The sequence below is a fragment of the Gambusia affinis genome, linkage group LG02 (assembly GCF_019740435.1).
Source record: "Gambusia affinis linkage group LG02, SWU_Gaff_1.0, whole genome shotgun sequence".
NCBI lineage: Eukaryota > Metazoa > Chordata > Actinopteri > Cyprinodontiformes > Poeciliidae > Gambusia > Gambusia affinis.
In genome coordinates, this window is record NC_057869.1 from 3,262,938 (window position 1) to 3,277,390 (window position 14,453).

The following is a 14,453-nucleotide window of genomic DNA, read 5'->3' on the forward strand; positions in this document are numbered from 1 at the left end:
CATGGAACTGTGTTTCACGCTGCAAAAACACCAAATATCGAGTATTTCTGGTCCAGTTTCTCGTCCACACGTCTTATTGCTCTTTAAATCAGATAAAACTCATTTACAAGTAACTTTTCATCAAGATACAGGAGCTTGTTGTAGTGCACGACACAAAAAGTACAAACTCAAATTCATGTTTCTGCTTTTATTTGTTTTCATTACTAATATTTGTTAAAATGTCGGCTCTGTTCCTGCATTAATCTCAACTGTAGGTCAGTAGGAGCTTGTTTTCAGTAAAAATTAAATGTAGTAGTTCCACTGGCAGACTATTTATCTTGTAGCAAAACTTTTTCCCATGTTGAAAGTGAAATAATCTGCCAATCTTTGTCAATATTAAGGAATTATTCACCTAAAATAAGCTCCTATATTTTGCTGAAAATTTTCTTCTGAGTTAGTTTTGTCTTATTTTAAGTGTGCCAAGATATATTCATTAGAAAATAGACCAAAAATACTTGGTAAGATTTGGTTTTTGCAGTGTATCAGTCGTTGCCTTGACAACTCAAATGTTTGTGCAAGTTTCATAAATTTATTTGTAAAAAATAAAAATTGGAGGCCAGATTTTGTTTTCTGTGAAATAAAAGCAAACTTAAAGGCTGATTTGCTTCACAAAGAGAATTGTTAGCTGACGTGCTAGCCTAGCGTTAGCAGGTCTCTTCTTGGTTTTTATACAACTTGTTGATTGTTGAGTTTGTAACAAATTTCAAGATGGCTCCAGTTATAACGTTTACAGGTAAAGCTTCCAGTTTGCATCATTCTTGCCGAGAAGAACCTGGAGCTGCAGCAGCCAACGCAGTCTCTTCTTGGTTATTGTAAGAACCTGAACTTTGGGGCAACAATTTAGTCTTGACTAACTGGAACAGTTTTGTAAGTAAAATTGAGTTTTCAACATGTTTCAGTGTTTAATAAGTAACTGAAAAATCAACCTGGACTCCACAAATTTCCTTCAGGATCTCACAAGTGAAACCGAAGCAAATTTTACTGCTTAACAAAGAAGACATTAGTCATTCATAGCCAATTTATTAAGGATTATTTTATGTATGGATGGTATTTAAGTGCTCTAACATGGACTTTTCATTGATACATCTGCAGAAGTGTGAATGTTTATAAACTGTTCTGAATAATTAAACTGTGTGAAGAACAAAACTGGAGACTTTTATTCCATAATTAGGTTGGGAAGGTTGGAAACGAAGCATTTTCCTCTTAGCAATTTTCTCTGCATCTCAAAAAAAATGCATGAAATTTCTGAAACATTTGGCTCCTTAGATTTCCTGTTTTCCTTTCTGTTTTAGAACAAAATTAAGTTGCATCAGAAAAACTTTTGCTTAAAAGAAAAGGTGTTTTCAGTTTAGAAAAGTAACACATTTGAGTGTCGCTACTTCAGTTTTTGAAGGTTGTTTGTCTCAGATGTTGCAGAAACATGTGAGTCACTGCACGGATATTTTAGTTCCTCGGCCAACATGGAGTTTAATTTCATGCAACTTGTTTTCTAATTAAAGAGTCTGCAACCTTTACCATCCAAAGAGCCATTTTCCCCTGTGCAGTATCAAAATAAAACCCATTTAGAGCTAAAAATTTTAAGAACCACTATTTTATTTCTATTTTTATGTTTTTAAAATAACGATAATCTGAATTTTTGCAAAAATACTATGGATAAATTTTCAGATTTTATTTAGTTTCCTCTTTTTTGAACCGATTCAGAGTTGGGTTGGTTGACCAACCTCAGTGATTCAGTTGTGTTTATCATTCATACTCCAGAGATTGCTCGTCCAGTTTCTTAGAAAACGCTTCGGATTCAGATTTTCTCTGGAAAATCTTTGAGATCAGGCAGATCAGCGCCTCGTTTGAATCCTCCATGATGAAGGCCAACATCAAATGCCTCTCTATCTGTTGGTTTGTTTGAACATGTTTTACATGTACACAGTTTTTACCTGATTGTTTTGAACGAGTTACTGCATCAATGCAGCGTAGCATGGCGATCAGCCTGTGGTTCTGCTGAGGTGGAGCGGAAACCCAGGTAGCTTTGATCGCAGCCTTGATGTCTGTTTTCCTCCAAACTCTGGGATCTTGATTTCAAACTGAAAAGGAAACTTTACTTTCTTCTGAAAAGAGGATTTTGGACCCAACATGAACTAGCTAGCTTTGAATGCAGATTATGAGACAAACAACTACCCAGAGTTGGCTAGCTTTGAATACAGACTATTTGAGCACAATAGCTAATTTTGGCTAGCAGCTTTCAACACAAATTTACTGATGCCAGCAACCTGCTGTTGGCTAATTTTGGAATACAACTGAAGTCGACAGCTAATCCAAACTAGCTTTGATAACAAATTAGCTGAAGCCAATAAATAATCTGAGTTGGCTACCCAGATCAGATTAGCCGTCGCCCTTGGTCAATTTAAAGTCGCACAAAATAAAAACTGCTTGATTAAAAATGAGTGAACAGCAGTCAGTTTAGACGCCCAGACATTTTTAAAAGTCTACAATAGCTCTGATTTGTTCAGTCCTGTTTCTCTAGCTCCCTTTGATTTAGTTGCTATTAATACAAACATACCCACTGTTGCATAATAATGATTTGTAATGTCTTCCAGTGGTTGTGGATGAGTTTTAACGTTTTGATGAGGCAGTAGCTCATCGTCAGGTTCCAGCACGTTGCAGGGAGAGGTCTCTGCAGCTGTTAGCACATTTTACACCCATCTGTGGAAAAACACCCACTGGGCTGTGGGTCTGTGAGACTTACCCTCCGTCTCTGAGCCATGATATGTGCAGCCTGAGCTTTCAGGGATAATCTTAGACGTCACATGTCTCCGCAGATACAGACACACCTATGATTACCCATGAGTCACGGGTTCTCGCTTGTGGTGCCACATTCTTTCTGCCGCCGACTGCTTTTGTTGTCGTAGCAGAACTCATGAAGAGCATCCGCGTTTATTTACAGCCGCCGGCGCGTTGTTCCCTGCAGATCCTCACCAAGGTTACGTTTCTGCACCGAGGGCCTGCTGGCGGCACCGATGCAGTTATTTACAGTGAGAGGGAGCGTTGTGAAACAACCGGGAAGTCAAGTTGAGCCTTGCAGAACACAATCTCATGCGAAAACTATTCACCTCTGACAGTAACTTTAAGAAAGAGAAACAGAAAGACTGGGAGCCTTTGTTTCTGTAATTCAGTAAATTGCTGCAGATTAACTTCCTGCACCAAATGAAAATTGGAACTGATGAATTTGAAAGGATTGATGTCAGGATCAAATGCAAAGTACGGCGGTGGCAGCATCATGTTGAGCAGTTTTAGAATTGGTGGAGCTACCTTTGTCCAGAAATCTCTCCAAAAGGTTTGATTTGTTGTTTTCAGCTACAGGGGAAAAGTTTCGATTATTTCTTTCTCAGCCTGTTGATTTGCTGTAAGCAGCAGGTGGGGGAGGGTCAGCTCACACTTTGAGTTGTTTTCAGTTTTCTGATTAAAAACCATGTTATTAAGAAATCATAGCTTTAAATTTGTCTGAATCAGACAGTGATGAGTTACTCTGTTGCTGCAAAAACACAAAATGTTACCAAGTAATTTCTAGTGCAAATATCGTCGTCCACATAAATCGAGACATTTTCCCATGTTATAAGTAAATAATCTGCCAGTCGTATAATTCCTTTTTGATCGGTTTTAAGGAATAATTGACTCCAAACAAGCTCCTACATCTTGCTGGATAAAGTTTGCCACCGAGTCGTTGTTGGCCTCAGTTAGTTTGTATTCTAAGTTAACTCGCTCATTTTAACTGTTGGCCTTAGATAATTTAATCCCAAAGGGAAATTAAATGTCATAACTCATATCAATTCAGATTATCCAAAGACTTATTGTAGATAGTGATGGCTGTTGGCAGGAAAGAGCTCTTGTAACTGTCTGAATTACACCGACTCTGAAGAAACCAGTTGGTTTTAGATCGTTTGTATTCAAATCCAGGTAGCTCAGATTAGAGGTTTCTTAGCTAATTTGTCTTTAAAGCTAGCTAGCTCAAATTAGCAGTTGGCCTTAGATAATTTGTATCCAAAGCTTGTCAACAATTACCAAAACTAATAACAGAGATTACATTATGCATCATTCATACACATCAAACATGTTTATCAATGTTGCATTATTATGGTTCAAAGGAAACTGAACTGGTTGGGTTTTAGCCTTAATTTAAAAACTGTGTTGTGGTTTTCTGGAAGTTTGGTCCAGATTTGTGGTGTGTAGAGGCTGAATGCTGCTTCTGTGTTTTCCTACAAACACAGATATTTACTGAAGCTTAAAGCCACAAGGAAAATGAACAGAAGCAGAAATACTAATTTTTCCAAAAAGATTGTGTTCTGAGCAGGGAGTAGATTAGGATTAGCGTCAGTCAAAGGCACCAGTTGTACCAAAATACAAACAATAAGCTTTGAGTCACTGTGGTGATGCTCTTCTGGTTTTTGTAGAAGTAAACAAATACTTAAGATCCCTTTTAAAAACACCGTTAGCTGCTTATTTTAATGGTTTAAACACCAAATATGCCTCAATATGCATTAATAAGCGCAGTAGAAACAAAACTAGCAGAAGCTAACATCCATCGTTTGTCCCCAAACTGCAAAAAGACAAAATCTTACCAAGTCTTTTGGTTTAGTTTCTACTGCAAATATCTTAGTTTTATTTTATTTCAAGTGTACCAACTTACAAATAACTTTACATCAAGATATAGGAGCTTGTTTCCAGTCAATATTGCCTTAATATTGATGAAAAAGTCCCAGTTCAATTGGCAGATTATTTAACTTAAAAACTTAACTGAACTTTAACTTAAATAAAAATCTGAAAACTGTGGCATAGATTTGTTTCGAAGTTATCTTAAGTCCTCTAACTGTAAAACATAATCAATATTTAATGTTTTCTCTTTTCAGTAATTTATCACTTTGTTTTTGCCTGTCATATTAGAAAGGACTTTAAATTTGTGGTTAAAATGTGAAAAAGTTCAACATTGTTGCAAGGAACTTTCCATAAAAGTTCCTTGCAACAAAATGTCAACAAAATGTCACAGCAATTTGTTGACAGTTATGTTCACCTTAATGTTCCCTAAGGAGTTTTAAACTGCTTGTATTGATTGGAAAACGCCTTTTTTTGTACAATCTGCTGGTTTGCTTTTCTATTTAAACCTTTTTGACGGTTGATCTTCTGCTTTTTAAGTTTTTACTGTTTAAACACTGAGGCTCAGCATTAGAGAGCTCTTACCAGGTAATGTTGTGATACTTTTGAATCTGTGAATCCCTTTGGTTCTGTGCAGTCTCGTGTGCCGCCGCCATCATTCCGTGCTGCAGGGCCGACCCCAACATGTCTTCCAACGGAGACGTCAGCGACCTCGGCAGCTCCGACAGCTTCTGGGAGGTATAAATAAAACACATTTAATACCAGGGCACATTCTCCTGCTGCCTTGCTTTGCTTTGTTTGTCATAAAAAATTCATATTTTGCGCGTTTTTATGCTTCCATTTGGGTTTCTACTGCTTCTAAAAAAAAACAACCTAAGTGCTTAAAAAACTCACTCAGTCATTAAATTGGCAGAAAATTTATTTTTTGTGGTGTCTGGAAAATTATACGTTTCAAAAACTTGTTTTAAAAAATTGTTAAATCACATTGCCCAGGCACTGTGCTGTTACCAAGCAACCAGAACCCAGCTTGCCCTGTTGCCTAGCAACCCAAACACATTTGGTCAGCTGGTTTTACTGCTGTATGCACGGTACAATGGCTGCTGGAAAAGTATTTTGTTGTTGACCAGAAACCCCTTGATGCATTCTTGTTGTTTGTGCAGGAGGCTCCACTTCTGCTTTTCAAAGATGTATGTTCTATTATTGGTCATCGGTTTATAGACATTTTCGGGTTTGAGTGTAAATGTTGAGTTAAAGAGCCTAAAATCTCATGATATAAGAATGACGTTGTGCAAAAAAAAAAAAGAACATAAACATGTTTTGTAGAAATCATAGACCAATGCTAACCTGTTCAGGGAAGCATTATGGGTCACCGTTAGCTTCTGGGTTAGTCACTGGGTTTTGCGTAAACTGTGACTTCCTTATGTAATTTTCTTTCTGTCTCTTTGTGCTTCTGCAGCCAGGTAACTATAAAAGGACGGTGAAGCGGATCGACGACGGCCACCGGCTGTGCAACGAGCTCGTTAGCTGCTTCCAGGAGAGAGCCAAGATCGAGAAGAGCTACGCTCTTCAGCTGAGCGACTGGTCCAAAAGGTGGAGGGGCATCGTTGAAAAAGGTCCGTCATCTCGGTAGCAATGGCGGTTTCATAGGATGATGCAACTAGATATCAGAAAACTGGGAGTTCACTTACAATTACTGACAGCGGTAATGTGCTAATAGCAGGGCTAAATTTTAGCTTAGCTCTTTTTGCTAACTTTGCTACCTCTAAACATTTTTTATGAAAAAGTTATCACATTGTTTATAATTTGTGATAAATTTCTTAAAGTAATTTTGTTGTTTTATTTTCAGAACTGTGCAGAACAGTTTGCATGGTTGGGATTGTTACTGTTTTACTGTTTTCTCCACTATTATCTCAATGGATTTATTAATACATTTGAAAATAAGACCTTTTGTGTGTGCGGTTTAGTGATACAGATCACACTTTTTGTGTGACTAATGTCCTAAAGAAGCGAATGGAAATGTTTGTCTAAAGCTGTAATTGTTGTCATTCACTCAGCCTTACAGTTACCCATTAAAGATAGTTTTTATTGTCATTATTATCGTAAGTATACCACAAAATCTTGTGATAAAACTTTAAATCCATATCATCAACCATTAGCATGAATTTTAATAGAATGGATGTTGGTGCTTTAGCATTAGCTTATGCTAAATACCGTGTAGGTATAGCTCTTTAACGCTAGTAGAGTTTATATTTAGTGCTTTAGGGTTAGAACAACTAATGTTATAGTTAACAATCTCCACCACTAATTAATGGAAACTTTTACCTTTTTTGTTCAGAATTGCACAAAAAGATAAACCGTTAGCTTGGCGGTTTTTCCTCCAACAGGCCCTCAGTACGGGACTCTGGAGAAAGCGTGGCACGCCTTCATGCAGGCGGCCGACCGCCTCAGCGAGCTGCACATGGAGCTGCGGGAGCGGCTAGCGGACGAGGACGGCGAGAAAGTCCGCAACTGGCAGAAAGACGCTTTCCACAAGCAGATGATGGGAGGCTTCAAGGAGACGAAGGACGCAGACGACGGGTTCAGGAAAGCTCAGAAACCCTGGGTCCGCAAGCTGAAAGAGGTGCTTCTGTCTGTCCACCGTCCTTTCGTCCATCCATCCCTCAAAAAGGGACATTTGCTGAAAAAACAACAATCTACCAAAAAACTTTACATTTTACATTTAAAAGGAAACAAACTTTGGGTAAATATGTTTCACCCTGAGATGCTCAAGTGGCAGTTTTAGCTTCACCTGATTCAAGTTCTGTAAACAAATTCTCTACGTTTTCCTATCAAATTATGAATTAATTGACCTGAAAAATAATCACCAAATTAGTCCTACACTATGTTGAAGCAGGAAGAGTCGAGTTATTCATGTTGGGAGTATTTTTAGCTGGAGATTCATCCTTTGCTACAAATTATCAAGTGTTCACTAAATATGAATGTTGGTTATGTTGTTGCATTTTAAGTAATAAAATGGTTATTTTCTCATTTAAAAATATAAAAAATGTTTTGATTTTTGTTTTTTTACTTCAGTTTGCATGAAAGCTGCACAATTATTCAAAAATCAAATCTGTTTGCATCAAGGTCGAGTCCAATAAGAAAAGCTACCATCAGGCCAGGAAGGAGGAGTGGACGGCCGTTTCCAGGGAAACGCACGCCAAGGCTGACCCGTCCAAATCCCAGGAGGAAGTCCGCAAATTCACGGTCCGGGCCGAGCGCTGCAACCAAGAGGCCGAGAAGGTACAGAACTGAAACGCACACATTTGGAGTCAAACGTCAGTCCAGAAAGTTTGGTCCGTTTGGGGAGGTGTGAACGCGTAACCGACCAAAAAATAAGTGATCTCTGGTCCGCCTACAAACCTCGGTGTCGGTTTGGTGGAATTAAACTCTTGTTTGGTTTAAATTTACATGTGAACCACACAAGAGGTTCACATATATAAAAAAAAAGGAAATGGACTACAGCACAAAGCATTCTGGGTAAATACAACCAAAACAAACATGCTAGCCCAATGCTAGCAGGAGAAAAGACAAAAGAGAATTCCTACAATCGCTAAAATCTGACGCGACTCCATTTTTGTTCACATTTTGTTAAAGATGCTGCTGCATTTTCATTGACCATATAATTGGTCAATTTAACATTTTGAAAATAAATTTGCTTAATGGAAACACACCAGTTTAAAAGTAAAGGTAGTTTTATTTATATAGCACATTTTCAGCAACAAGGCAATACAAAGTGCTTAGAGAAAACTCATTTTTGGTGCTATGATATATTTTTCTTTTGTTTGTTGTTTTTTTTTTTCCCCACATTGAAATTGGTTTATTTCACATTACTGCCATTTAAACACTTTTTTTTTGCACATAATCAACAACCAGATGTCAGAACTGGCACAAACCATGAAGAAGACAATGACAGGAAGTAGTTGGAGGATTATGCCGCTGCATGTTTTTTAATGACGCATCATGTGAACAGGCTTATTCACACCAGATTTTAATTGTATTGTTACATTTTATTTAACCACCACAATTGCAAATTTGTGTAATTGACAAAGTTTTGCGCTCATTTCAGCTAGTGTCTTCATTTCATCAGTGGTTCTTGGTGCAGCACCCCTACAGGCGAGGAGGGGAACAGGTTTTTCAAATGTTTTGGTTGGTTTGACACAGAAAATGTAGCAAATGTTGCATCGTCCCAGTCAGGGTGTGCCAGTGAGTCCAGTAAAACAATACCTGCCTGTGTCTCTGCCTTTAAAACAAGACTGGACTTGTATCGCCTTCATTTTGGCTCAGGACAAATCCAACGGCGGGGATGGAGAAACTGTAGAGAGGAAAGAAACGGAGAAATCTGATGTATTCAGACTCACTTTCCCTCATCCAGACGCCATTTAATTATTCAGAAGCTAAATGACTGAATAAAATTTTAATTATAGCAGTAAGAACAGAAGAGTTTCAGTCTGCAGTCGCTGTGAGCCGCCACACCTACAGCCCAATAAAATTAAACTTTAAGATCTCAGGTTGTTTATATAGCAACGTTTGCTGTTTTCTAACAGCATAAGGGGAATTACAGATCCTTAACTGCACCTTTCCTCTGAGGAACTCGTTAAAGAGGCTTTTTAAAACCTGAGTGTCTTTTAAAATAAAAGACACTCAGCGCTGAACCACAATACTTCCCACAACAGCCACAATAAAATAAAAAGGTAATTGGAAACATCTGATCAGCCTAGGTGGAAGAAAACAAACGGACCACAAAATGACAGGATGCACTCTATTTGGTCCAGATCTTCAAATTATTAATTATTATTGGACACAATTTGTGTTTCCAATGGAAATGAAGGTTTCATAAATCTATTGGTTTTAAAGAATCTGCAGAAAGATCTGGTTGAGTCAAAGTGTTTTAGATATTGAACTAAAGCTGATCAAAAGGACCCAAAAATCTTTGAAATGGAACCTGTCATGGAAATGTTTTTATCTTCAGTTTATGTGCTTAAAAAAACCAGCCAGTTCCTTTTTTGGCAATAAGTTGATGTTTTTTGGTGTCTGGAAGATGAGCCTTTTCAAAAATTTCCTGGCTGTCAAGTTACCTAGCAACCCCAGCCGACCACAGCCCCGTTACCTAGCAACCCTTGCAGACCTCCAGCACATTTGGCCAGCTTTTGATCAGAAACCACCTGCTGCATTCTTGCTGATTGTGCAAAAGGTTTGACTTCTGCTTTTCAAAGATGTACGGTTGCATAATTGGGCATCTGTTGGCAGCCATTTTATTTTCTGAGTGCCAACGTTGAGTTGGGGGTCGTGGCCAGCAGCAGCTTGAGTTTAAAGTGACTCAAGGCTGTAAAAAGGCTCATTCTGAAAGAAGCTCAAAGCAGAATAAAATTATTTTGTAATGCATTGCATGTGTTTTATATGGACCACAGACCTATCCTCACCTGTTCATGGAAGTATAATATGTCACCTTAAACTAGGGCTGGGTAACAAATCAATAACAATATAGACACATGATCAATATCAATACATCGACTAGAATATTCACGGATCTCTGATCCAGAAACGCACTGCCTTCTGGGAGATGTAGGCAGAGGAAACACTTTAGCTAGCTCAACCTGTCAGCTAGCTAAGCTAAGACGTTGAGCCTAATTCACTTATCCTTTGGTTACCTAGCAACAACCTGTTGAGTAACTGGCGCAGCAGCAGTTAAAATTTTTCCACCAAAGCCTCATAACTTGCTTAAAACTAAAAAACAACTGTGTGGAGTAAAAACTATGGACAAAAAAACTCTGTTTGGTATTATTTCAGATATTTAAAGCAAAAAACTAATAAATTTTGATATCGACTGATATAAAACCTTTAAATTTTTTGGTTTTTGTCCAAAGATTTGCGTTGAAATAGTGCATTCAAAATAAAAAAGCAGCCGTTTGCTGTCACTTTTTATTATTTTGAAATTTTAAATGATTTCTATTATTTTTATCTTGGGATGTGTGGGAGTAAAAAGGTTTTCCATCACCTTAGGTGGTGTTTGGTAGCTCAAAATGACAGTGTTGTGATTATTCAGACATTTTCAGCCTGAGAAAGTGAGTGTTTATGTGTGTGTGTTTTGTAGGCAAAGGAGCGCTACGCTAAGGCCCTGGAGGATCTGAACCGCTGCAACCCTCGCTACATGGAGGACATGGAGCAGGTGTTCGACCTCACGCAGGAGGCAGAGCGGAAGAGGCTGCGCTTCTTCAAAGACGTCCTGCTGGACATCCACACGCACCTCGACCTGTCCGCCAAAGACAGGTGGGAAGACGTTCACTTCCTCTGGGGTGGAAACATGAAAAAGTGATGGCCGCCAACTCAGAGCGAAGGCATGCAGCTCCTGGTGCCTGTGGGAACATGTGTGTATGTACACAGAGGTTAATACAAAACCTGAACCGTCGTCCATTAACTGTTGACCTCTGGTTTTATTTAAACAGGCTCAAGTTGCCATAGTAAAGTCCGAGTAAACAGGACAAAATAACTTGAGTAGCTTCCCCAACTACATATTTTCAACAAAGTGTCTGGTTCTGCTTCTATTGTCCTAAATCTTGATGCATTTTTAAATTTCTCTGGAGCTGCCATGTTTTCTGATGCTCTCTCCCATGTTGGATTTAATCAGAAAATTTCTGAAGCAGCTGCGTTTATTTTAAAAATTTAAACCGAAACTTAAAGGCCTCTCTGCTGCCCCCTACTGCCTGCTTATTTTTCAGACAGTTTCAGAAAAGGTAACAGGTGATTAAAGTGTGGCTAACTTTAAATTATTGGGGTCACAACTAAAAAAAAAAGATTTTAGATTACATTTCTTTCGTTTATATGAATCTGCAAAGAAAAAAGTCAAGTACAAGTAATTAATATGGTTTCTTAGGATACAATCAAATGTTTTGAGATGATTTTTAAATATTTTTTTTCTAATTTATTTTCAATTTTTGGTTAAAAATTTGTCTAAACTGATTGACTTGTAAAACTATTGATTACATGTTAAACAGTTTTAAAGTGAAACTTCCTCAGTTAGCATGTGCTAAGTAAATGCCCTGTCATATAACTTTCTCAGAGTAATTAACCAATAAAACTTTCTAGAATCAGAGGTATTACAAACATATTTTGCAAAATAAAACTCAAACTTGATCATCAAGGATTTGAATAATTTTAAAAAATTTATTAAAATTAAATAGAACAACTTAAAAGTTGTGAAAATATTGAATAAAAACAAATCTGGAAAAAAAATTATTTTATTAAGACTTTAGAAAAGTGCATGACGACAAAAACTTGGTTCAGATTAATCACATGAAGAACTTTATTGTAATAGTTTCATGGTTTTAATCAACAGCTTTAAGAACCTGCACCAGGATCTGGGTCAGACTATCCGAGCTGCCAACGACGCTGAAGACCTGCGGTGGTGGAGGAACACCCACGGACCGGGGATGAGCATGAACTGGCCCCAGTTTGAGGTGTGGAAACACACATACACTCATTCAGAACCGTGAAAAATAGAGATGCAAACAAGTGATCAACTTGCAACTTTTTTTTTTGATTAATGGTTAATTGTTAGATTAAAATTATTTCCAATCGATTCACTAAAAACATTCGCTTAGACCTCATGTAATGTTGTAGTTTGGCCTCCATCCAGCAGAGGGCGCCACTGGTTAACCTCATCAAATATGGCGGCCATATCAGAACGGAGAAACAGTCTAAGCAGAGTCCGGTGTGGGACGAAAAATACACTTTATTCGGTTTTATTTTGAAACATAAACACTCGATAAACTGTTTAAGTTAAATTTTATTTTAATAGCGTTTTATTCAGACGAACTGCATGAAGGAGGAGCAGCAATTTTTCAACAAAAAACTACTGTTGTGCTACGAAGGTGAGTGCGTTGACAGAATAGCAGAGGAGATAACGGAGAGAAAATGTAACATGACGAAAAAAAGTTTTGACATTCCTTCATATATATCTTTTGGTGGGGGATTAAGTCTTTAATTTTTCTATTCAGCAGCTTAGTGGTTACTGTTTTATCGTATTTTGTAAATATATCCAAGTTTAATAGTGTGAAAAAACATGTTCTGTTTATCCAGTCAGTATTTAATACAGCTGACACAAAATAATATTACTTTTTTTATTTATTTTTTTTAATTTAGCATATTGTAAAAAAAAAATAAAAAATGTAGCCCATTATTTTATGGAAAGGCTGTCGGCCCTCTTGATACCAGAGAAAACTCACATTTTTTAAATGTCTGCTTATCAATTAATCTTTATCCGATCTATAAAATGAATAAACCTCAAGTTAACTCATCCCTAGAGGGGAAAAGTTTAAACTAGCGGTTCAGCAGGTATTCAGTGGTCATTTATTCAATGAACCGGGTCGCCTCTGAAGCTCTAAATCAATTCCACTCCGTTTGTAAACTGAATATAAATAAAGGAAAAAGTTCTGCGTCGACTCGATCCAGAGTCCAATGTGTGTTTGTGTGCAGCCGGCTGAATATTAAACAGGTTTGCTGTGAATGCCTGGTTTTATAGTGGAGAGCAGTGAGTGGGGTCAGGAATGTCACACACAGTTTCAAATTTATTCATCCTTCTGTGAAAATCTGCAGATTTCACCTGATTTCTGCAGACAAACATTTCAGCACAAGGCCAGAAACTGCTTACAGACAACCAGCAAATCCTGTATGTATTTTTCTACAATAATCCTCCTTAGAGGATTTTCTCCTCTGCTCCTGTATTTGTTCCTAACTTGTAGGCAGTGAAACATTATTCTTCCTCCTTTGTGTTTGAGGTGATTTGCAGTTTTGGTTGTTAAAGGACATCAGGGATACGGTGACCTGGATTCCTGCCTTTCAGCCTGCACCCCTCCTACTGTGGGTGTTTTAGAACGGCAGCGTCTAATTTCAGAGAATCAAATGAAGCTGAAATGCTCAGAAATGTTTGCATTTCTTCCGGTCTGTTTTCCTGAATTCGAAACCCTCGAAGGGAAGATTGTAGATTACTGAAAGTGCATCATAAAGCTAAATATACTCCAGGTTTCTGGATCTGAGGATGGAAACTATAAACAAACATGGCTGAAACGGCCTTCTAATTTTCCAAGAAAAGGCAGTTTGTTTCTTAAACACACTGTAAAAAAATATATAAACAAAATAACTAAAACTGTCTTAGAACTTAGATGTAAACAAAAGTTAACTTAATCTAATCTTGCAAATAAAACAACATTGTTAAAGAAATTACTGTCATCATAGCAGACATTTGATAAGCAAAAACATCTCCACCACTCACAGAGTATGTTCAGCTATTCCAAACTAACTTCAATATATTTTAACTGCCTAAAGAAAAATACTGAACTGTTGCCGCTTACAATTTACAGAAAATTCAACATAAATGGCTACATTTTCAGATTACAAAATTGTGCCAGTAGCTCTGGAAAAATTGGCAACTAACTAAAAATTTCTTACAACTTAGATGTAAGTGAAAGTTAACTTAATCTGATCTTACAAGTTCAAAATGTGGTAAAAAAATAAAAATCTCCCGTTGTCGTACCGGACATTTAACAAACACAAAACATGTCCAGAGGGAGAAGTTGGCAGGGAGAGCTGTGTCTCTGTCCTCAGAGGAATCTCCCAGTGTTCCCACAGTGCTGCCGCCACGCAAACAGAGGCCCATTGTTCACAACACACACACACACACACACACACACCAGCAGCCTTGCATTTAGATCACTAGGAACATTTTTCTTTATCCAACC

At 37.7% G+C, this 14,453-nt stretch overlaps 1 protein-coding gene across 2 annotated transcripts in view; it reads left to right on the forward strand.

Moving 5' to 3' along the window:
• The window catches only part of pacsin3 (protein kinase C and casein kinase substrate in neurons 3), a 29,812-nt gene that overhangs the window by 9,471 nt on the left and 5,888 nt on the right, over positions 1-14,453 (forward strand). For both annotated transcript variants that reach the window (XM_044141483.1, XM_044141490.1), the window contains 6 exons: positions 5,318-5,418; positions 6,137-6,293; positions 7,065-7,300; positions 7,804-7,959; positions 10,811-10,986; positions 12,053-12,173. In XM_044141483.1, the coding sequence (XP_043997418.1) occupies positions 5,365-5,418; positions 6,137-6,293; positions 7,065-7,300; positions 7,804-7,959; positions 10,811-10,986; positions 12,053-12,173 (900 nt within the window). In that variant the 5' untranslated portion in view covers positions 5,318-5,364. The remainder of the gene's footprint in view (positions 1-5,317; positions 5,419-6,136; positions 6,294-7,064; positions 7,301-7,803; positions 7,960-10,810; positions 10,987-12,052; positions 12,174-14,453) is intronic.